Genomic DNA, 25,578 nt, shown 5'->3' with positions numbered 1-25,578 from the left:
GGGGTAACTGAAAACTCTGTTTTATAGGATTTAATATTTTTTTCTTTTCCTCACATGACCTCCTATAAAAGAAAGCTACTTTTTGAAACCTACCTCAAAGATCTTTCTAAATTGACAGCCTCCTATTGCACAATGTCCATGAACTGTAGCAAGGTTGTCTATTTAATTTTCTCATTCATTAGACAAAGACTAGGTGAGTGAGTCAGATATGAATACACAAAAGAACTTTATATTCAAAGGAGGAAAATTATATGTATCCAAAAACTACAATACAAGGTGTAATGTATGATGATGCAAACAACTGAAGAAGTAAAAGAAACTATCAAAGTTCAGAGGACAGAGAAATGCTGTAAATGATATCACAACATTTTAAAGACACCTTATTTTCTAAATAGTCTTAATGCAATCAGCATTTCATGAACACATATCTAGAAAATTATTTTATGCAGAAATTGCTGCAGAGATCACACTGTGGTATTTCTACACATTCCAGGGATATTTGATTGTAAGGAAAATGAGATGGAGGGATGCCCATCTATCTCCATGTGACAGGGGTATCCTTAGAAAAGCATTATTGCTTTATTTAAAGTTGAAAATACAATAGTTGTTGTTGTTCTGTGCCGTCGAGTCGGACCCGACTCAGAGCGACCCTCCTTGGGTTTGTGAGGCAGTATCACTGCGGAAGTAGATGGCCCAACCTTGATGGATTCTTGGACACGATGCTAAAGGTACAGGTCACAAAAGACAAATAAATGGGATTTCTTCAAAATCAAAGGCTCCTGTTCATAAAAGGGATTTGGCAACAAACTGAAGAGACAATCTCCAGACTGGGAGAAAATTTTAGAAACTATGTAATAGACAAGGGTCTAATTTCCAGAATATATAAAAGACTCTTATAACTTAACAACATTCTACCACTATTGACATGGTTTTCATGGCCAATATTTTCTGCTGTAGATTGCCAGGTTCTTTGTAGTCTATCTTAGTCTGGAAGCTCCCCTGAAACCTGTCTACCGTGACCGTACTGGCATTTGAAATAGTGGTGGCATGGCTTCCAGCATCACAGCAACACACAAGGCACCACAGTGTGACAAACTGACTGATGTCATGATAAATGGAGAAAAGATTGACATTGGCAAGGATCTTAGTTTACTTGGATCCATAATCAATGCCCATAGAAATAGCACTCAAGAAATCAAATGAGCTATTACATTGGGCAAATCTGCTGCAAAAGACCTCTTTAAAGTATCCGGAAGCAAACATGTCAATTTGAGGACTAAAGTGTGCCTGACCCAAACCATGGTATTTTCAATCTTCTCCTACTGATGCAAAAGCTAGGCAGTGAATAAGGAAGACTGAAGAAGAATTAGGAGCTCTGGTGGCATAGTGCCTAAGTCATTTGACTGCTAACCAGGAGGTTGGCAGTTCAAACCCACCAGCCACTCCTCAGAAGGAAGACTGGGCAATCTATTTCTGCAGAGATATTGTCTTGGAAACCCAAGGAGGGGTCACTGTGAGTAGGAATTGACTCAGTGGAAGTGAGGCTGGAGTTTTGGTTTGAAGAAAAATTGGTGCCTTTGAATTATAGTGTTGACAAAGAATATTGAATATACACTATGGATTGCCAGAAGAATGAAAAAAAAAATCTGTCTTGTAAAACATACAGGTTCAATGCTCCTTATAAGGGAGGATGCTGAGATTTTGTCTTATGTGCTTTGGACAAGTTATCAGGAGGGTCCAGTCCCTGGAGAAGGACATCATGCGTGGTAAAGTAGAGGGTCAATGAAAAAGAGCAAGACCCTTCAACTAGATAGTTAGACACAGTAGCTGTAACAATGCACTCAAACTTAGCAATGACTGTGGGGATGGGACAGGACCAGGCGGTATTTCATTCTGTTGCACTTGGGGTCACTAAAAGTCAGATCTGACTCCATGGCATCTAAGAATACAATAACTTAACATGAAAACAATAACAGCAACAGCAACCCAATTAAAAAAAAAAAAAAATGAGCAAAAGACCTGAATAGACATTTCACCAAAGAGGATATTCAAATGTGTTCATCAAACACATGGAAAGATAGACAGTATATATTTTATTGCATTTGTAAGCATTATAGAGAAAGGAAGTTTGACAGAAAAACTCTGGTACCCCTCTTGATAATTCACTCTTTCTCATAGAAATAGAGGTATAATATGTCTGTTGGATAAGAGACAATTTCAACCAAAATAAAAGATTTTTTTTTTAGCTAATGTGTTATGTGTTGTGCATTGTTATTATTTTCCTTGAATTAGTCTGACAAAAGGATATTAAAAATGTTCTTGTTTAATTAATACTCATGTTCAACATATTGAGGATGAACATTCAGATTTTCATGTACAATTTTCTAGACAAATTTATTACAAATGTATTATAGGGGGACCATTAATATAATGGGTAAGGCATTTGGCTGCTAACCAGAAGGTCAGTGGTCCAAACCCACCAGCTGCTCCATAGGAGGAGGATGAGGTAAACTTCCTTAAAGATAAACAGCCTTGGAAACCCTATGAGTGTTGTTATGGGTTAGAATCGACTCAATGGCAGTGGGTTTGTTGTTGTTGTTGCTGTTGTTATTTGAAGCAAATACCTAATATGTTGTTTTTATAAAAACATTTTGAAGATACATATGGATTGCAGTAGTGCTGTTTATAATTTTAGAGAGAAAAGCACTGTAAACTATTTTTGTGATATTTCCTAAGGACTGGAAAAAACATATACATATTTTATGAATGATTATAAAACATTCCAAGTATGTTTCATCTCTCTCGTAAAATGAAGTAAATACGCAAGCTCTATTGCAGTATGATTTGAGATTACTATCACAGTTGTCATTATTGACTTAAATTTGAAATGAAGTGAACAATTTTGTTATTACTTCACATGATTCAGATAACTTAATTGGAGCTTGAAATGTGAGCATAAGAAACCAATTGTTGAAACTTAGCATTAGTGATTAAATATGATATTTGTTTTCAAAGTAGGATTATTGCTTGTTTTGATATCTTATCTAAACATAATTATTTTATTTAGCTCTTTTTACATAGTTGTTGTTATGTGTCATCGAGTTGGCCCTGACTCATAGTGACCCCTCCTTGGGTTGCCGAGGCAGTATCACTATGGATAGTAGATTGCCTAGCTTTCCTTCCCCGGAGTGGCTGGTGGGTTTGAACTGCCAGCCTTCTGGTTAGCAGACAAGTGCCTTAGGCACTATGCTACCAGAGCTCTTAGTGTAGTCGTGAAAAAAAGAGCCCTGATAGCACAACAGTTAAGTGGTTGGCTACCAACTGAAAGGTGGACTGTTCAAATCCACTCAGTGGCTCTGTGGGAGAAACCATGTGATCTGTGCCTCTAAATTACGGCCTAGAAAACTCTATGGGCCAGTTCTACTCTGTCACATGGGGCTACTCTGAGTTGAAAATTGACTCAATGTCACCTAACAACAACAAAACTTGGGTTACTTTTAGGAAAATCTCAAAGTGCTAAGATGGGTTAAACAGTGTTCATATAATTATAATATTAGGTTCACAGTTTGGGGTAACAATAGTCTCTTACCTTGTGATTCCTAAATAATTGCTGCATTTATATATGTTGTATGACTTTGTGATCCTGAAATGATGTAAGAAATAGCATCTTTCCATTTTTTTCAACACTTGGATTTCAGAATGACCCTTTAAAACTGAGTTATTCATTATCATTTCTTAGTGTGAATAATTTTTACTATGAGTGTATGAACTATCATCCAGCATTATTTTTTTTAGTAGATAGTTCTATGTTCTGAAGCATTTGTCCTGAATTTGATTCTTTTTTTATTTTATTCTCTTCTCCAGAACAAAACATAAGTAAATGTGGCTCATATCAGAGTGGACAAGAAGAATCTGTCTCCAAATCGCATCAACTTTCCCTGGGATCATCTCCTGAGTCTAATGGTATCATTGGAAAGCAAAACATCAGATCATGTATTTCAGAAAACTCAAATAAGGATGATAATATGCTGTCTTCTCACCCTGGAGAACAATCAGGAGGTGAAGAGAGTCCCAGGTCCTTATCATCCTCTGATCTGGAATCAGGAAATGAAAGTGAGTGGGCCAAAGACTTCACTGCTCTCAGGTCTTACCTTCCCACAGTGTCTTCAAGACCAAGAGATCCTCTTGATATCCTTACCAAGATTTTCCCAAGTTACAGGCGCAGCCGGCTAGAAGGCATTCTACAGTTCTGCAAAGGGGATGTGGTCCAGGCCATTGAGCAGGTCTTAAATGGGAAAGAACACAAGGCAGATACCGGGGAGCTAGAAAGCTCAGGAGCATCTGGACCTACAGCCTTTCAGAGAGCCTCTAACTTTAGTCTAGGTGCAACTGGCTTTAGAACTCTAGGGAATAAATCAGCATTCTCTCCTATTCAGACAACTTCTGCTTCATATGGAAGCGATTCCAGTCTCTACAGTTTAAGTCCTAGACTAGGTATCAACCCACTACAGCTGGCATATTCTTCTTCAGGAAGGGCGCTATCCAGTTTTATGTCACCCTACCTGACGTCTGGGTTGATACCTGCATTGCCTTTTAGGTCAGCTTTGGATTATTCTTTTTCAGGAATGATTAGGGATTCTTCTTACCTCCCAAGCAAAGATTCAGTAACTGGTGGTGGACTGTATTCCAGACTGAATCAGGATGATCATTAATGTATCTGCCAAGTCTCCCTTTCTGGAGTATTTTTAGTAGCTTATAATAAACACACATGCATACCACATCAAATGTGTACTATATAGTACAATATATATGTGAGTGTACTATTAGGCCTTAAAAAATACTATTTTTTTCGTAAGCAATGGAATAGACTTTAGCTCTGAAAAAATGTCTTTTACAGTTAGTAAAAGAAATACCTGAAATATTTGAACATTATATGTGCCTTGAATAAAGCTATATCAGGAGATCTTTTTAGTTTAACACATTTTCTCTCTCAAAATATGTTGTAAAATTGCTATTTTAAAAATATTCTTGTTTTTATTTTATTGGAATATATAGTTTTAAAATACTTTTGTAAGAATAAAGCAATCTAGCATAGTATAAAGTGAGCCAAAAGAAAGAGCAGGAAAATTGAGATAATACTAAGTAATTATTATTTAAAAACGTTTTCTCTTCTGTTACTTGTTCACGGAAGAAAATAAAGCTATTCAAAGTACTTAAAAAATATTTGAATATAAGTAAGTGATTGGTTATAAGGAAAAATTTGGGTAACTTGAATTTCTTGTTTTTCTGTCTTATTTTTCATTCTTATATGCCATTTGTGACAAGAAGAGTCATTATTGTTTTTTTCCGTTTAAAATGGGCTAAGAAATAAATCTTCGGAAATGAGAGTGCGCCATCTCCTGGCCACTATCACTGATTGCAAATCAGTTCGGTCAAATGCCTTAGGCACTATGCCACGAGAGCTCCTCTAGTGCAGATTTTAGGAAATAACGGTTTCTTAAATAGTATAATAGGAGCTCTGGTGGCATGGTGCCTAAGGCATTTGACTGCTAACCAGAAGGCTGGTGGTTCAAACCCACCAGCCACTCCTCAGAAGGAAGGTTGCGCAATCTACTTCTGTGGTGATACCACCTCAGAAACCCAAGCAGGGGTTGCTATGAGTCAGATCCGACTCAATGGCAGTGAGTTTTATTTTTTGAAATAGTATAATATAAACTAATCACTGTTTGAAATAGTCCTTTGGATTATGTTACACAGAAAATTTTATATTATAAAGTGAAAATCTACTATGGATGATAATTTTAATCTTTGTGTGTATGTGAACCTGTATCTAGGAAAATACCCTTTTCCATGTGCTTGTGAGAAAGATATGGCACTCCTTGAAGACAAACATAATTTTCTTCAGAATATTAAAATAGCTGTTCATATAAATATTTAGTAACTCTACATGGATAATTCTTAATGCAATGAAGAGAGACATAAGATTTTCAAAGTGAGAATTTGAAATTTCAGATTTTCTTGAGTTAGAAATACTTTATGTCCTCCATGTGGTGCATTTGAAAGCTTCTATATTTCAGTCAGTGGAAAGTCCTCAAGAAAATTGCTTACAAAACAGTTTCATGAAGTTTTTTTTCATGTGTCATCATTTTTTTAAGGACAGTAGCTTTATTATTATTGTTAGGACTAAATGGAAACCCAGCTGTGCTGTAAGATAGTTGATGCACCAGAGATGTTTTAAACAATCTGAGAAGCATGATTCACTACAGATGTTTTAAAGTTGATACTTTCTCTTTCTCTGGCTCTATCAGTGCTTTCATTATGAAAGATTTTCCATGAAACTAATAAGAATGTATTTCTAAAGTCTATTTTACCAACAAATAGCATATTAAATCACTGCAAATTATCCGGTGCTGATTTAGGATGTAAATATGTTTAACAGAGTATGCATTAATTATAGTGATGTGAATATGAGAAAGCAAATCCTGTAAAAATGGGATGCATTCAATAATCACTTATTAGAAAATCAGTTTAAATTCTAAACTACTTTAAATTCATGGTACAATGCCTGGGAAATAATTGATAATAGATCACTTTGAGACTTTGGTAAAACCAAAGAACTCTAGCCAAATGGCCCACAGGCACATGGTTCTGCATATAATTTCATGGGTTTCACAACTCCCCTAAGTGCTATGCAGGTTAGAATTCTTAGCAACTCTTAAGTTGTTCCCATTGCGTTAATTGATGTATTGAATGCTATTCTCTCCCTCCCCCCAAAGTCCTGCAATAGATCCTATGGAGGATTATGAGTGTAAAATATTTCACTCTCAAGGAAGTTACCTTATATGACAGAAATCTGGTTGAATAAGACGACAACGCTCGAGTTGCTTGATTCTTTGTGTGGTTTACATCATTATGTGCATATATCTGTTTGAGAAACTGAATTGCTTTTGAACTAGAAAGAACATCTGATATTGGAATTATTCCAATACTGTAAATTTGTAAAAGTAACTTTATAATCTTAAACATTTTAATATTATATAAAAGTTACATATAATGCTTTATGCATTTAATACCCTTTGCAATAATTTTAAAGCTTAAAGAACCATCCACTTGCATGTGAGAAAACTGAGGCTTAGAAGTAGTGTGGTTTACCCCCAAGGTTATAGAAATAGTGAGAGTCTTTGGGATGGAAGTTGCTTACTTCAATCTCAGTTAGATTATGTAGGAGTTCCTGGGTGGTGCAAGTGCGTAATGCACTTGGCTGTTAACCAAAAGTTTGGAGGTTCAGATCCATCCAGAGGTACCTCAGAAGAAAGGCCTCGTGATCTACTTCTGAAAAATGAACCATTGAAAACCATATGGAGAACACCTCTATTGTTACACAAAAAGGGTTTCCATAAATCAGAACCGACTCAGTAGCAACTGGTGGTGGTAATGAATAATGTCTGAAAGGAGGATTTAGGTCCGTTTTGTTCACTCACAGCTTTGTACAGTTTGTGGTACATAATAAGTACTTAAGTAATAGTTTTTCAGTGACTGAATGACATAAAAGATATAAATAATTAATTCGTTCAACAACTACTTATTAAGCGCCCACATTGTGCCAGGCCTATGTCAGGCACCGGAGATAAAAAGATCAGTAAGACAAAGGATCTCACCTCATGTTGTTCAGTCTATATTGTCATAAGTACTAAACCTACCAAACAGAGTTGGTATTATTTGACTATGTTGTACATCAGTGAGCTCTTTGTAATATTGACATTTATGCTCATGGATGCTGTTTGAGGCCTAAACTAAAACACTAGTTGGGAGTGGGAGGGAAGAGGGGTAACATCAATTTCCTTGTAGCTTGTCTAGGGAAATCTATTCCATTGGTCTGAGAGACAAACACATTTCAGGTCCATGGTGAAAAAAGTAGGTAAAGAAGAGCCTTTTGTTCACTTCATTGGAATCTGGTGTGGAAATAACCCAGCTTCCCCAGGGCCCTCTGCTTCAGAGTTATTACCAATACCTGGATTGGCTTCCTGGTCTAAGTAAGATCTAGATGTTCTTTAAGAAGGACTAGAGTTGAGGAGTTCATTGAAGAGGATATGAGTCAAATGATTTATTGATTTCCTCTGAAACTTCTGCTGAGATAAAAGGACTCTGCAGATTTTAGAACTCCACTTCCTAGAGATTCCTGAGAACTTTTGAAGTGATCCATCCATTCAATTCTTTACTTTTTAATATCCGCCTTTGGGTGATGTTCATTTCTTCTCCAACTGAGTCAAATCTCCCTTGGAATATCCTATAACTTTAATCCTAATGTATAGAATCAACCACATTAATAAGTCTTATATTAAAGACTAAGGAAATAGACGAGGGAAAAATGAATTGGTTAAGATTGCAAACATATACACACACACACACAGAGGCATGTGCACACAAATATGCTTACATCAAGGTAAGCAATAAATACAACTATAGAGCCTTCAAGTAGCCCCTAATGATACTGTGGTTAAACAGTTGTCTTCTAATTGAAAGGTTGGTGGTTTAAACCCACCAGCTGCTCCATGGAAGAATGATGTGGCAGTCTGCTTCCATAAAGTTTTACAGCCTTGGGAATCCTAGGGAGCAGTTCTACCCTGTCCTATAGAGTTGCTATGAGTTGTAATTGAATGGGTGGCAGTAGGTTTGGTTATAGAGCCTTCATAATTGCAACTAGTCATAGGATCAGAGCTGGTATTTATAACTTCCCTCTACTACCAATTTCATATTCTCCAAGCTCCCAACAAGTGTTTCAGTTGATTGTGGTTCTTCCCTGATAGTATGACCCAAATCTTCATTCCTGAAGGGTCTTTGCCACTGACACTCCTGCTTCCATTGGGTTGTAGCTTGTCATTAGATTTTTGTTTTAAACAGATTTATTGAGAACTGATTCACATACCATGCAATTCACCTACTTAAAGGGTACAATTTAATGTATACTCACAGATTACATGTAATAATCAAAACAGTGAATTTTAGAACATTTTCATCGCCTCTAAAAGAAACCCCATACTCTTTAGCTATTATTTCCTATCCCCCATCATCAACTCCAGTCTGCTAACTCAGTTTCTGTGTGTACATATTTCCCTTTTCTTAACATTTCATATGAATGGAATCATATAATACATGATATATTGTGACTAACTTCTTTCACTTAGCATTATATTTTTAAGGTTTATGCATTCTGTAACATGTATCAGTATATATTTTTAAATAACTTAATAACATTCCATTGTATGGATATACCACAATTTGCTTATCCTTTCACCAGTTGATAGACATTTGGGTTGTTTCCCCCTTTTGGATATTATGAATAATGCTTCTATAAAACATTCATTTTCTGGTTACCTAGTGCCACTCTGACAAAAAACATACCACAAATGGGATGGCCTTAACAAACAGGAGTTTATTCTTACAATTTGGAGGCTTTAAGTCCAAAGTGCCAGGCTCTAGGGGCTTGAGGTCCAGCTCTGCCTCCTGCTCCCGGCCCACTGGAGCTAGAGGCATTTCTTCACTCAGACAGCGGCTAGCTGTTGAGGATGAGAAGCCCCAAGGTTGACAAGTAAAAAGGCACAGTCCTGATGTTACCAAACCACACGACAGACCATTAACTTAAGTCCATTGTAAGTCCCAAGGTCGGCAGAGCATAGCAGGCTGCTGAACAATGACATGGCTACATGCAGGGTCCAAGCGTGCCATAGGCTAGAGATTATTCCCAAGGCTTCTCCTTAAATACAGGAAGCAGACCACATACCCAAAGGCAGCTATTCAGCTGCTCCCAGTAGCTTCCACCATGTTACAAGTCTCATCATGGGGAATACTACCTCCAGCTGTCCAGCCACTCGACCAGGCCTAGCCAAGTTGACATACAAACATAACCAACACAATTCATTTTCACTTTTTTTTGGTGTGTGTGTGTATGGACATATGTTTTCCTTTCTCTTGGGTACCTAGGATTAGGATTGCTGAGTCATGTGCTAACTCTGTTTAATTGTTTGAGGTACTGCCAGACTGTTTCCAAAGTGGCTGCACCCAGCAGTGTATTCGGGTTCTGATTTCTCCACATCCTTGTCAGTTTTTGTTAATACCTGACTTTTTTTATTCTAACCATTCAGGAAGATGTGAAATGGTATCTCATTGTGGTTTTGATTTGCATTTCCCTAGTGACTAATGGTAGCGTAGTGCCTAAGGCACTTGACTGCTAACCAGAAGGCTGGTGGTTCAAACCCACCATCTACTCCTTGGAAGGAAGATGGGGCAATCTACTTCCATAGCAATACTGTCTCAGAAACCCAAGGAGGGGTCGCTATGAGTCGGGTCTGACTTGACAGCACATAACAACAACAACAGTGACTAATGATGTTGAACATCTTTTATGTATTTGTTGGCCATTTGTATATCTTCCATAGGGAAATGTCTATTCACATCCTTTGCCCACTTTTTATTATTGAGTTGTAAGGACTCTTTATATGTATTGTGGATACAAGTCCCTTATCAGATATACGATTCACAGTATTTTCTCTTGTTTTGTGGGTTGTATTTTCCCTTTCTTTGTCATGTCCTTTGAGGCACAAAAGTTTTTAATTTTGAAAAGGTCTTATATTTCTTTTGTTGTTTATGTTGTTGATATCTAAGAATGGCATCCAATCCAAAGTCATGAAGATTTAGTCCTAGGTTTTTTCCAAGAGTTTTATAGTTTTGGCTCTTATGTTTAGGTTTTTGGTTCATTTTGAGTTAATTTTTGTATGTGATGTGATGTAAAGGCCACATTTTATTCTATCATTTGAAAGTTCCAGCATCATTTGTTGAAAAGACATTATTTCCCTATTGGATGGCCTTGGCATTCTTGTTGAAAATCAGTTGACCACAGATGTGTGAGTCTATTTCTGAACTCTCAATTCTATTCCATTGATCTATGTATCTATCCTATTCTAGTGCCAGTACCACACTGTCTTGATTACTGTTAATTTGTAGTAAGTTTTGAAATTGTAAAATGTGAGTCCTCCAACTTTGTTCTTTTCCATGATAGTTTTCCATTAACTTTTGCCACAAAATATAGGAGGACTAGGTGATACTCTAAATGATATCCTGCACTGTGAAAATGCTCCTCCTACTAAGGCAGATTAAGTACCTCAGACAATACAATAGGTCCCATTTTTTTTTTTTTTTTTTGTATTGTTTCAGTGGCATGAGGTGTCCAAAGTAACCAGTGGTAATCTCAAATTATAGTACAATTTTGTATTTCCCAATGGAAGAATTCCTCCTCGGGAAGTAAGACCTAAACATCAAATGACCTCAAGAAAGGAAACAAAAGTATTGCTGGAGAATCATTAAGATTAGTATGAGCAGGGTTATTCTCATGTCCATCCCTGATTCCCAGACTCATGAATCTCAGGTTGAGGAAAAACAACACTATGCAGTTATAGCTGATTCAGAGCATATCCTATATCCTAGAGGGTGTTATTCCAGTCTCATAAAGTGCTGTCACCACCTGGTGCCATAACTGTGTCTTCCAAAGGCCATTCCATAATTTTATTAGGCCAGCTGCTCCAGGATGAGGGGAACATGTTAAGACCAATGAATTCTATGAGCATGAGCCTAATATTGCACTTCCTTTGCTATAAAATGAATTGCTTTGTCAGAATCAATGTTTTATGGAATATTATGAAGGTGAAAAAGGCATTCTATCAGTCTATAGATGGTGGCTTTATCAGAAACGTTAAAGGTAGGAAAGGAATAGCCATATCCAACATAAGTGTTTGCATGTTTGTTTTTTCACAGTGAGAACAAAGAACTGGTCCTTCCATGATGGAAATTATCCAATGTAATCAGCCTGCCACCAGGTGGCTGGCTGTTTCTCTTGGGAATTGGTACCATTTCAGGAGCTCAATGTCGATCTTTGCTCTTGGCACGTTGAGTATTCAGCAGTGTGGCTTTGATGAATTAAAATCCATGTTATTGTGCCCATGCATAAGCTCCTTCTCTGCTTGCATGATCATTCTTTTCATGAGCCAATTGGGAAATTATGGGAGTAGCTTGGAAATGAATCAATCACCTTATCCATATGATTATTAAGATCCTTTCCTTCTGAGCTTGCTCTTTGATGAGCATTTATATGGAGCAAAAATACCCTTACATTTTGTGCCCTTCGGAGAGGTTTTCCTATGTACTTCTTCTGCAGACCTTTTTGTCACTGCTTTTGCAATCATGTTTCCTCCAAATCACTGACCATTCAGCCAAACTGTTAGCCACTGCTCATGAATTATTGTAGATATTTACCTCTATCTACCTCTCCTTCCAGGCAAAATGAAAATCAGGTGCACAGCTTGAAGTTCTGCCTATTGGAAGGATTTTCTTTACCACTATCTTCTAGGGTCATACCTGAATGGGTCTGTAGTGCTACAGCCATCCACTTTCAGATGGTGCCAGAACTATCTATTAAGCAGTACCAAATTGTTTTTCCTCAGTCAGTTATCATAGCCAGCTACCCAGACGAGAGACAGGTGGCAATGTGGTAGGACTAGGAGCCATCAGAATTTGAACTACTTGGTCATGCTACTTATTGTTGTTGTTATGTGTCGCCAAGTTGGCCCCGACTCATAGAGACCCCTCTTTGGGTTTCTGAGGCTGTATCACTACAGAAGTAGGAATGCCCAACCTTCCTTCTCAGGAGTGGCTGGTGGGTTTGAACCGCCAGCTTTCTGGTTAGCAGTCAAGTGCCTTAGGGACCATGCTACCAGAGCTCCTATGCTACTTATTGGTAACTTCAAAACCTACTAAGTTTATGTATATATCACTTTTCACAAGCACTACTGATTATAGCTTGGTGGTTCAGACAATACCCTCTTCATATGAGCATTTAACATTGCATGGTTATTTGATGGTCAATATTATGTTAAGACTCTAGTAATACTGTATTAGTAACAAAGCTGAAGCTATTTCCCAAAAGGAGAATAATTATCTGCAGTGGATGTACATCTTTTCTGCAAAATCCAAGAGGTATATTCTGTGATTTATCTACAGAGACCTTCCAATGGTTTCATTCAGCATCTCTACATACCATCAACACATTAGGCACCACTGGATCTGTTGACTCAGGACACAGATGGCAAGACAGGTTATATGACAGGCTGATTCTGTTGTAGAACCTTATTTTGAGCTGGGCTTGACTCCATCTGATATAGCCTTTGGGTTATTTGTTTCATGGATTGAAGTAAAATGCCAAAATGATACCCATTTCCACCAAAATCTAGAAGTCCAGCAGACTGTGTTCTTTCTTGGAGGTGGCAGATTTCAGATGCAGAAATTTCACTGATGTGACATGTCCCTGAATTTTTTTTTTTGTTTATTTCTCCATATGCTGGCATGCATATGTCTTAACAAGATATCTAGAATATTTCTACTTTCTGTTCAACAAATCCAGTCAGCATAGTATCATTCATGTACTAGACTTGCAGATCTCTTATGGAATGGAGAAGCAAATGAGATTCCTCCAGACGTGATTATAGCAGAGGGCAAGAGAATTGAGAGAACCCTGAGGAGGGATACTAAAGTGTATTACTGCTTTTGATGGTCTTTACTACCAACTAGTAAAAAAAACAAACTCACTGCCGTCGAGTCATTTCCCACTCATGGCAACCCTTCTTTGGGTTTCTGAGATGGTATATCTATGGAAGTAGATTTCCCAATCTTCCTTCTGAGGAGTGACTAACAAGTATAGGTTAAAAAAAAAAAAAAATGTTTATGAGATCAATAGTCTCAAACCAGAAAAAAAGTCTGTGTTAATTTGTTCTTATAATGCAGTGACATCTGGCACAACAGCTGCAGTTAGAGTTTTGCTACCTAATTAAGTTCATGATAATATATTGTCACTCTCCATAGTAATCCTTCTGCATCTTCTGTAGGCCAAATAAGTGAGCTGAGTGGGGTTGTGGTTGAAATCACTACCCCTCCACCATTTTGGGAGCTCTGGTAGCATAGTGGCTAAGTCACTTGCCTGCTAACCAGAAGGCTGACGGTTCAAACCCACCAGCCACTCCTCAGAAGGAAGGTTGGGCAATCGTACTTCCGTAGTGATACTGCCTCAGAAACCCAAGGAGGGGTCACTATGAGTCGGGGCCAACTCGACAGCACACAACAACAACAACAACCACCATTTAAGTCTTTGATAGTAGCACAAACCTTGACAATCCCTCTAGGAATGTGATATATATATTTTTTTTGTTGTTGACTATTTTGGTGATGGTGGATGTTCTAAGGGCCTCACTATGATTCTTTCTACTATATTAATGATTAACCATCACATTACAGGTCAGAGGTCAAATGTGAGGATTTTACCAGTTGCTAATCATATCTCTTCCAATGGTGCTTTCCAGAACTGATGAAATAACCATAGGGTAATTTTGGAAACCCATTGGACTCACTGTGAAACAGACCTGAGTCAAAATTCCACTGATCATTAGAACTCATTCTTGCGTAAGTCTTATCCAGCCTGGTGGAAAATAATGGCAGTTTGGGTTCCCAGGAAATAACCAGTGTCCAGTAAATCCTGAAAAATTATGGGTATTTTCCTTTACCAGTGTATAGTTGCCTGGTACACAGATGCTGGCCCATTTGGGAAGGGTACAAGGAAGATTTACAGTGTAAATTATTGGGCATGTAGTAAGGTCCCTATCCAAGGGGGTCTGTAGAGCCTTCTATAAGAGGTTCTGCGTGGTAAAGTGATTCAAGTCTAGAAATTTGTTGAGGGGCCATTACTATTGTAGTGATTAAAGTTTCATCAGATGTAGTTCTTTTCCACTTAGTACAAATCAAGTATGACATTTATACGCTACCTACTTATTTTAGTTCTAGGACACAATGCTTAAATATTGTTGTTAATTGCTGTTAAGTTGATTCTGACCCCTAACAATCCCATGTGTGCAGAGTAGAACTGCTCCATAGGATATTCAAGGCTGTGACTCTTTGGAAGAAGATTGCCAGGCTTGTCTTTCAAGGTGTCTTTGGGTAAGTTCAAACTGCCAGACTTTCAGCTAGTAGTTTGCACCATGCAGTGACTCCAATGATTGATTAAACAGTGCCAAAGATCTCTGCAGGTCAAACTCTTCTGGCTACCTTTTCAGGCCTATATTTTCTTTATAATATCCTTGCCCATTTCTAGCAATTATGTGACATAACCCAGTCATGACTACTCTTCGATATCATCATCCCCTTTGAATTCAGGGAAACATTTATCTGGTAGCAAATCCCATTGATATCTCTGGCATGCAGAGAAGAGCCAATGTAGCTACTACTACATTGACAAAATGTAGCTACCATTTCTGTGAGTCCTTAGCCAAACAACTGGTGTTTGTCATCAAGACCAGAAATTAGTAAGGTGAACTTGATGTGGAGTGGAGGAGAAAGTACAAGGAAAGAGGACCTGCTGAATATTGTTGAGTTTGACCTTCACTGTTAAATGCCTTGATGCTTTCTCAATGTAACGACCTCTGTTTTACTTCTGGCTTCTAAATCATGTAGGAGTGCCTCTTTTAGCCAATTCTAACTTGGAACCATTAAGGAGCTTTGGTGTCTCAGTGGTTAAGTGGTCATCTACTAACCAAAAGATTGATTATTCATAACTCACCTGCTGCTCTGCAAGACAAAGATGTAGCAGTCTGCTTCCATGAAGATTACAGCCTTGGAAACCCTATGAGACAGTTCTCTGTCTTAAAGGGTCATTTTGAGTCAGAATTGACTTGATAGCAATGGGTTTATGTGTTGGAACCATAGAGGGAAGGAGATTCTGGGAAGTTTGCAGCCTTAACCAAGTTGACATAACACAATCAAGCATTGTTGTTAGGTGCTGTCCAATCGATTGTGACTCATAGCAACTCTAAATACAATGGAATGAAACACCATGTGGTCCTGCACCATCCTCACAACTGTTGCTATGGTTGAACCCATTGTTGTAGCCACTGTGTCAATTCATCTCATTAAGGGTCTTGCCCTTTTTCCTTGACTCTCTACTAAGCATTATGTTCCTTTCCAGGGACTAATCTCTCTTAATAACATGTCCATAGCATGTGCAATGAGTCTCAAACTCATAAGGATTATTCTGGCTATACTTCTTCCAAGACAGACTTGTTCATGCTTCTGGCAGCCCAATATTATTTGCCAGCACCATAATTTAAAGACATCAATTGTTCTTCAGTCTTCCTTATTCACTGTCCAACTTTCTTCATGCATATGAAGAAATGGTTTGGTCTGGGTGCATCTTAGCGTTCAAAGTCACATTTTGTTTTTTAAAAATCTTAAAGAGGTTTTTTGCAGCTGATTTACCCAATGTACTATATCATTTAATTTTTTGCCTGCTGCTTCTATGGGCGTTGATTGTGGATCCAAGTAAAATGAAATCCTTGACGACTTCAATCTTTTCTTCATTTTTCATGATGTTGCTTATTGGTCCAATTTTGAGGATTCTTGTTTTCTTTATGTTGAGGTATAATCCATACTGAAGCCTGTGCCTTCGTAAATGCTTGAAGTCCTCTTCACTTTCAGCAAGTTTGTGTTATCTGCATATTGCTGGTTATTAATGAATTTTCCTCCAAATCTGATGCCACATTCTACTTCAGAGTCCAACTTCTTGGATTATTTGCCCAGCCTGAAGATTGAATAAGTATGGTGAAAGATACAATCCTTATACACATCTTTCTTGATTTTAAACTGCACAGAATCTCCTTGTTCAGGTTCTATTTAAGCACAATTCCCATTCTTTGCAATCCATAATTTCTTATGATCTACCCAGTTGAATGTCTTTGCATAGTCAATAAAACACAGGAAAATATCTTTCTAGTATTCTCTACTTTCAGCCAAGACCCATATGACATCAGCAATGATATTCCTCATTCCATGTCCTCTTCTGAAGCCAGCTTAAATTCCTGGCAGTTCTGTGTTGATGTACTGCTGCAATCATTTTTGAGTTATCTTCAGCAAAATTTTGCTTGTGTGTGATATTAGTGATATTGTTCAATAATTTCTGCATCCCACTGGATCATCTTTATTTGGAATGGGCATGAATATGGATCTCTCCCGGTTGATTGGTGAGGTGGTTGTCTTCCAAAATTCTTGGCATAGATGAGTGAGTGCTTCCACATTGCATCTTTTTGTTGAAACATCTCAATTGGTATTCCACTCCATAGATCCTACTTTTCAAGTAATGCCTTAACTGAAGCATGGACTTCTTCCTTCAGCACTTCAATTCTTGATGTTATACTACCTCCTGAAATAGTTGAATGTCAACCAATTCTTTTTGGTACAGTGACTGTCTCTATTCCTTCTACTTTCTTTTGATGCTCTCTACTTCATTCAATATTTTGCCCATCAAATCTTTCAATATTGCAACTCAAGCCTTGAATTTTTTCTTCAGTTCTTTCAGCTTGAGAAATGCCAAGTTTGTTCTTCCCTTTTGGTTTTCTAACTCCAGATCTTTGCATATTTCATTATAGATTGTCTTAGTTATCTACTGCTGTTTTAACAGAAATACCACAAGTGGATGTCCTTAAAAACAGAAATTTATTTCCTCATATTGTAAGAGGTGAGAAGTCTTTATTCAGGGTGCCAGTTCTAGGGGATGGCTTTCTCTCTATTGGCTCTATGGGATGCTGGTTCAATATCTGTGGGCCTGTTGTTCCTTGGATATATCCATTGGTATTGACATCAATCTTCACCTAGGTCTAGGATCAGGGACCTCCAGTGCAAAAGACAGGCTCTGCTCCTGGCTCTTCTTTATTGGAGGTAGTAGGTCCCTCTGTGCTTGCTTCTCTCTCCTTTTGTCTCTTGTAAGATAAATAGTATTATGGGCCACACCACAGGGAAACTCCCCTTACATTGGATAAAGTGTTGTAACCTGTTTAAGGATATTGCATCCCACTCTAATCTCCTTACAAATGATTGATCACATCAGATCATGTTATGGAGTATCATTATAATTGCCAAATTACATCATTACATATCTGCTAAACCACTGCGAATCATGGACACATAATTTTTTTGGAAAACAATTCAATCCACAACAAATACTTTGTCTTCTTGAACTACCCTTTGAAATCTTTTGTTCAGTTATTTTACTTCATCATTTCTTCGATTCACTTTAGCTACTCTATGTTCAAGATCAAGTTTCAGGGTCTCTTCTGACATTCATTTTGATCTTTTCTTTCTTTTTAATGACATTTTACTTTCTTCATGATGTCCTTTATGTCACCCCACAAGTTGTCTGCTCTTCAGTCGTTGGTGTTCAGTGCCTCAAATATATTCTTGAGTTAGTTTCTAAATTCAGATGAGATATATTCAAGGTCATACATTGGCTCTTATGGACCTGTTTTAATTTTCTTCATCTTCAACTTTGCATATGAGTAATTAGTGGTCTGTTCCGCAGATGGCTCCCTGGCCTTGTTTTGACTTGAGTTTCTCCATTGTCTCTTCCACAGGTATAGCCGATTTGATTTCTGTGTATTCCATTTGGTGAGGTCGCATGTGTAGTTGCTATTTACATTGTTGAAAGAAGGTATTTTCAATGAATAAGTTACTGGTTTCACAAAATTCTTTGTCTTTGATCTTGGCTGTTGGTCTTGCAAAAATCATATGATCTCTGGTGTTGTTTGTAGCATATCACATGTAAAATTCATATTTTTCAACTTTTTCCCTCGTTTTTATATCTCTATGAAACAATGTACTTTTTTTTTTACTCTGAATCAAAGCTGCAACATATGTTAAATGTAGACAACTGATAATACTTAAAATCTTTAATTACTGATTCTATTGTTGATTTTACTCTCTTTTTAAAAAAACTTTTATTTTTATGTAATTGCAAAACCATACGCAGTTGTAAGAAATAACACAAAGGGATCCCATATACCCTTCACCTAATCTTCCCCAATTGTAACATCTTTCTGCTGTTTGAACAGAACACAGGGAATTGGAAAAAGTTTACAGCAAGGTTTTATTTTTTCACCTTACTTGTTCAATCTGTTTACTGAACACATAATCTGAGAATCTCGACTACATATGAAGAAGGATGTGGCATTAGAATTGGAGAAAGAATCATTAACAACATGCCATATGCAGATGACACAACCTTGCATGGTGAAAATGAAAATGACTTGAACCATTATTATGAAGGTCACAGACTATAGCCTTCAGTACAGATTACATCTGAATGTGAAGAAAATGAAAATCTTCACAACTGGAACAATAAACAACATCATAATAAATGAACAAGAAATTAAAGTTGTCAATTATTTTAGTCTACATGAATGAATAAATGTCCATTTAAGTGACAGTCAAGAAATCAAATGATGTATTTGTATGAGCAATCTGCTAAAGACCACTTTCAAGTTTTAAGAAAGAAAGATTCCACTTTGATGACTAAAGTGCACCTTAGCTATGATCTGTTCAATTGCCCCATATGCATGTAAAAGTTGGACAATGAAAAAAGAAGACAGATGAAGAATTGACACATTCAGACTGTGGTGTTGGAGAAAAACATTGACTAGACAGACTGTGGACTGCCAGAAGAATGTATCAGTCTTAGAAGAAATATAACCAGGATGCTCCCTAGACACTAGGATGGTGAGCATTTGTGTTACTTACTCTGGACACATCATCAAGAAAGACTAATTGTTAGAAAACAATATCATAGTTGGTAAAGTTGAGGGTCAGCAAAAATAAGGGAAACTCTCAATGAGATGGACTGACACAATAGCCAAAACAACACACTCTAACATACCAACAGTCATGAAAATGGCAGAAGTCTGTAGCTTTTAGTTCTATTACACAGAAGGTTGCCACGAGTTGGAGTTGACTTGATGGCAACCAAAATAACCAATAAAATATCCTACATAATTTTAGTACAATATCACAAAAAGGAAATTGACATTAATACAATCCATTGGCCCTTTTCAGATTTCACCAGTTTCATATGTACTTGAGTGTATGTATTTAGTTCTATGTAATTTCATCAGATGTGCAGATTCATGTGACCATAGAATGATGGCCTTCATCTTGTTCAAAATCATGGACATACTCTATGAGGAGTTATTTTTTAATATTTCCACTTGAGGGTGCTGTATACTTCTGTGGGAACTGGTATACCACAAATGTCCAATTACATAGGTATCTTTTTTTGGGAATTGGAATTAACTTACACCATATTCACAAGTTACTGCCATGACATTTTGGCCCTCTTTTATTTATTGTGTCCCCAATGGATGATCCTGATTTATGCTGAGCATTTTATTTTAGACATTGCATTGTACTTCTTAATTATGTCAAATATCTTGAGGAGCATACTTATCCCAATTTTATAAATGAGCCACCTCAGCATGAAAAAGGTTAATTATTTCTACCAAGTTGTCACAACCTGTGTGTGACTTAAGCCTAGGTCAGTCTATGTACAAAACTAGTTTGCTATCTACTATGCTGTCTCTGTGTGTATCTATGTATCATATTTTGTCCACTAACTTGTAAAATTACATTTAGATTATATATTCAAACAGGTCCAAATTAAATTTCTTTGTTAAAAAAAAAAAAAAAAAAAAACAACACAGATACAACTGTTTGCCTGCAGAGAAGTTCTGTCTTCCTGTTGTACATAATACAATAAATGTGCTAAAGCAGAGCCAGAATACCCAACTGTTGTATCTCATCGGCAAGCTATAATGAAACACCAAATTACTATCTGGAAACAAAACATAAATTTGTTGTTATCAAGAGTTGCTTTAACTAAAAGGAAGAAGTACCCTCATCCATTTAATAGGAGATATTTTTCCCTTTATTTCTTGCAAAATTGAATTAGGTGAAGACTATAATATTTTTATTTATAGAAAAGCAATTCCCTAAGCAGATTAAGCCACTAATTTATATAAACTTAGTATTTCTCAACACAAGTAAAAGGCAAAGGGATAGCATGTATTATTATTTCACTTATATGCAAATATATAAATGTTTCTCCAGTAAGCTCAGATGAACTCAGTAAGCTCATCCCCCCCTTTTTAGTGGTATCCAGACTGAATGTTCTTTCTTCAAAGTTTTCAAACATGAGCAATCTCATTAACAGACAAGTGACTGAGATGAGCATTGAAATAATTATCTTTTTTAAAATAATTTATTTTATTTTTGTTGTTGAGAATATACACAGCAAAACACATACCCATTCAACAGTTTCTACATGTACCATTCAGTGACATTGATTACATTCTTCAAGCTGGGCAATCATTCTTACTCTCCTTTTCTGAGTTGTCCCTTCCCCATTAACATAAACACAATGTCCCTTAACTCTTTTTATGTTTTTTGAGTTGTCAATTTGATCTCATACAAATAGATCTTAAAAGGCAGATATTCTTTGTTAGTTAAGCTACACTGTTGTTTAGCTTAGTTTAGAAACCCAAGGAGGGATCACTATGAGTCGGTTTCGAGTCAATGGCACATAACAACAACAACATTGTTTAGTTTGAGGAGCTCTGATGTGTAATAGATAAGGCATCTGACTGCTAACCGGAAGGTCAGTGGTTAAAACTCACCTGCCGCTCCATGGAAAGAAGATGGGGTGATTTACTTCTGTAAAGATTTACAGCCTCATTGCTATGAGTCAGAATTGATACTATGGCACTGAGTTTCGTGTGGTATTGTTTAGTTGTAAGAGGACTTCAGGGGATATTTTTGATTTATGGTCTTAAGATTATTTCAGGGCAATAGTTTCAAGGGTTCCCCCAGCCTCCACAGCTGCAGAAAGTCTGGAGTCCATGAGAAATTGAAATTCTGTTCTGCATTTTCTCCCTTTTGATCAGGATTCTTCTATGGAATCTTTGATAAAAATTTTCAGTAATGGTAGCTAGGTACCATCCAGGTCTGGTTACATGGCAAAGGTGACAGTTGTTCATGTGGGCAATTAGCTACACATACCTTGTTCTCCTCCTATTACTGACTATCCTTCTTCTGCTATGTCAGGTGAGTAGAGACCAATTGTTATGCTTTGGATAGCCATTTGCAAGCTTTTAAGACCCCAGGATCTATGCAACAAATTAGGAGATAGAACAAGCACTAAACAACTATTAGGCCAATTAAGTCGGATGTCTCATGAAATCATGACCCTAAACCTCCAAACTGAGGAACCACCAATGGCTACTCTCTCTCTCTCTTCTTTCTCTATTTTTTGCCATTGTTGTAAATGTATTAAATATCTTTTGAGCTTAATATAAGTGAGCACATTCTTGATCATAGTCAAAGAGAAGCATTTGTTGGATGCCTATGTATTTGGGGAGTTGTGCTGAGCAGGTATAATGCATACTTCCTGCTCTTTTTTTAAAGTAGGACTTAATGGAAGAAGAATCAAATGCCCCTAGTATGAAGCAGAGGCCATGACAGTAAGGGATATGAATAACACAGAAATGCTAGGCTGTAACCTAGACATTCACATTTCTTTAAAACTTTGAGCATTATTATATGCTTTGTTGCATATAATATAGTTAATATGTGCCAGACATTTTGAGAAGAGAAAATGAATAACCATGAGATGCACTTTCTCTCACCCTTTGGTAATTGAGAAAAATCTGTCTTAGCAGATCTAAATTTGTTCAAGAAGAACAGAATGATATCAGAGGCTGAGATCTGGACATTTCTGCTCCCCAATTATTTCTAACAGGACATTTTTCTCACCAGGAAGCCACTATTGTTTTTAGTTGTTTAAGTGTTCTCTCTACCACATGTCTGTCAGTTTGTCATATTGTGGCAACTTATGTGTTGCTATGATGCTGGAAACTATGCCACCTGCATTTCAAAGACCACTAGAATCACTTTGTGGACAGATATGAGCAGAGCTTTGGGATTAAGACTAGAAAGAAAGGCCTGGCAATCTACTTCTGAAAATTAGCCAATGAAAACCCTATAGATCACAATAGAATATTGTCTGATATAGTGATGGAAGATGAGCCGCCTGTTTTGGTAGGCATTCAAAAAACACTGTAGTGGCAACAATGAATTTGAACATATCAATGATGGTAAGGGAGCTCTGGTAGCATAGTGCCTAAGGCACTGACTGCTAATCAGAAGGCTGGAGGTTCAAACCCACCAGCCACTCCTCAGAAGGAAGGTTGGGCTATCTACTTCTGTAGTGATACTGCCTCAGAAACCCAAGGAGGGGTTGCTATGAGTTGAGTGCCACTCAACGGCACGTAACAACAACAACAATGATGGTAAAGATAGTGCCAAAGTGGGTGATGTTTCATTCTGTTGTTCGTGACATCGCCATGAGTTGGATCCAACTCAACCAACAGCAAACAACACTAAGATAGTCTCTGTAGTATTGCATTTCTTCCTTTCCCTCTATGTAGAAGGTTTTAGAGATACTTCCTTTCCTAGAGATTTTTCATGGTGAATTCAGTGCAGCTATGCTCAGCCTAAGAAGAACCATCTGCATGGGATAAATGTGATTTTGAGGGATTGTATATGTTTGCTACTTCTTTGTGTTTGACTTTTAAAATTAGATCCTACTGAATGGTGCTAATGGTGTGGGTGATCATGCTCACTTTACATGGCACATGTATTTATAAAATGCCATGCGTGAGCAAGGTGGGCAAAGACTACCAAATAAATACTTAGAGTCACAGGAAAAAATAATCTTTTCTTCAAAGTCCAGCATGTCACCTGTACTCAGAATCAAAGAACCAACTAATTTACAACCTGTGGGATGTGTCTGCATAAATATTCTACTGGACTGAATCCTTTCTCCATGCATGCTATCAAAGGACACATCTTAAGACCCCAGATCATGAAACAAACTTTGATTCAGGCACATCAAAGTAGAACTTTTTTGAGAATATATCAGTGGAAGTATTAACGTGCAATGACAATATGTTATAAAATTTAACACTGACTTTTAACATTCCAAGAGCAGGAATTGCCAGAGGCTTGCTACTGTCACTGCCTCAAGTTCTAGTTGAACAGCTTTCATTTGGCCCTCCAGAGACATACTGATTAAATCACTTTGAGAAATGTCAGAACTGGGATAAAATATATCCGCATACATTACACATGACAGGCAAACCTGGTGGGCTGATGTCAAAAACATAAAACCACATCATGGACTTGTTTGAAATGCTTTGTCTTGTCCCCTCTAAAAATATAGAGCTATTTGACATCTTGGCTGAGGCCTCAGAGTACTTCAAAGGCCATGCATGACTGGTGGCACTGTTGACTACTAAGACTTTAGATGGAGATGTTTTTTCCACAATCTGGAGGAAGAAAAGGAAAATTATGACATTGCTTTCTTTCCATAGAGACAGTTGTATAGTTCTATGAACACTGTAAGCATAGATAAACACAAAGAAGTGCTAGAATGTAAAGGCTTATTGGCAATGACAACCATTTTAGTTTAATGAAATACATAACTAACTGTTTTGTGTTTCCAATATTAAAATATACATTTTTTTTTCTTTTTAAATCTAAAAACATAAATAAGGCATACAATAAAACAACCTTGCTCTCCTTTCCCAGTCCCTTTTATTTATTTCTTTAATATACTTTCATGGTTTCTTTAATGCAAATATAAAAAAATAGGCATTACATTACATTGCTATCCCTATCCCCCTTTATGTAATTTAAACAGTAGCACCTTACTTTTTAATTTAACAATGTGTATTGGAGATTTTTTCATATCAGATTCAGAGAGATTCCCTGTCTACTACTTTCCTGTTTTTAAAAATAACTGCACAGTACTCTGTTATATGAATGTAACAAATAAAAGGTCTTCAACTGAAGGCCATTTGTTTGGTTGCTAATTTGCGCTATGACAAACAATGATGCAATGAACACAGGCCATTTTGCTTGTGTAGAATTAGTAGAATAAATTTTCTAAAATTGAGTCAAAGTAATTTACAACCTTCAAAGATACTGTCAAATTGTTCTTGAAATAAGACCAAATGTGGGTCCCCACCTGGTGTGCAGTCATGCCAAAATAGTTTACACACCAAGTGATTAAGAGGAGGGAAAATTATTTACTGCAAAGTGGCAATGCAAGGAGACAGGGGTCTTTTACCCAGATCTGACTCCTCCAATCTAAATCGAAATTACAGTTTTTGTAAGTTTCAAGAGAGAGGGTTATGCATAGTAATAAAAATTTCAGGAATTTGGGAGTTCTGGCAAGATGGTGGACTAGGCAGAAAGACTGCACAGACCCTCTTCAACAAAGAAAAGGGAAACCAAATAACACAGACACAGAAGATAATCCTGGACCCTTGAGCTTTGAAAGGAAGGATATAGAAGTGGACTAAACCCCAATTAGCTGAAGAATTTGTGTGAAAATACCAAAAAAGGAGACATACGGAGCTGCGGTCTGGCAGCGGTCTGAGCGATCCTGATGGCACAGACAGCTTGGAGATTCCCTAGTGGTAGTAGAACTTAAGAATTAACATAAAAATCACTCTGCTAGCCAAGGACTGCATGGAAGACTGTGCACAGTGGCTGGGGAACAAACAGAGAAGGTGAAGAGAAAGGTGGGCTGAGCTGTGGACTTTTGCC

General features: G+C 37.2%; 1 protein-coding gene across 1 annotated transcript in view; it reads left to right on the top strand.

Moving 5' to 3' along the window:
• The window catches only part of DMRTA1 (DMRT like family A1), a 7,277-nt gene extending 2,565 nt beyond the window's left edge, over positions 1-4,712 (top strand). The window contains exon 2 of the mRNA XM_007948409.1: positions 3,865-4,712. Within this exon, the coding sequence (XP_007946600.1) occupies positions 3,865-4,712 (848 nt within the window). The remainder of the gene's footprint in view (positions 1-3,864) is intronic.
• Positions 4,713-25,578: the final 20,866 nt, after the last annotated feature.

This window comes from Orycteropus afer, unplaced genomic scaffold (genome assembly GCF_000298275.1).
Source record: "Orycteropus afer afer isolate SDZICR_OR568_19922 unplaced genomic scaffold, OryAfe1.0 scaffold00216, whole genome shotgun sequence".
NCBI classification, from domain to species: domain Eukaryota; kingdom Metazoa; phylum Chordata; class Mammalia; order Tubulidentata; family Orycteropodidae; genus Orycteropus; species Orycteropus afer.
The sequence above is the reverse complement of the archived record's forward strand: the minus strand, read 5'-3'. Positions and strand labels throughout refer to the sequence as shown.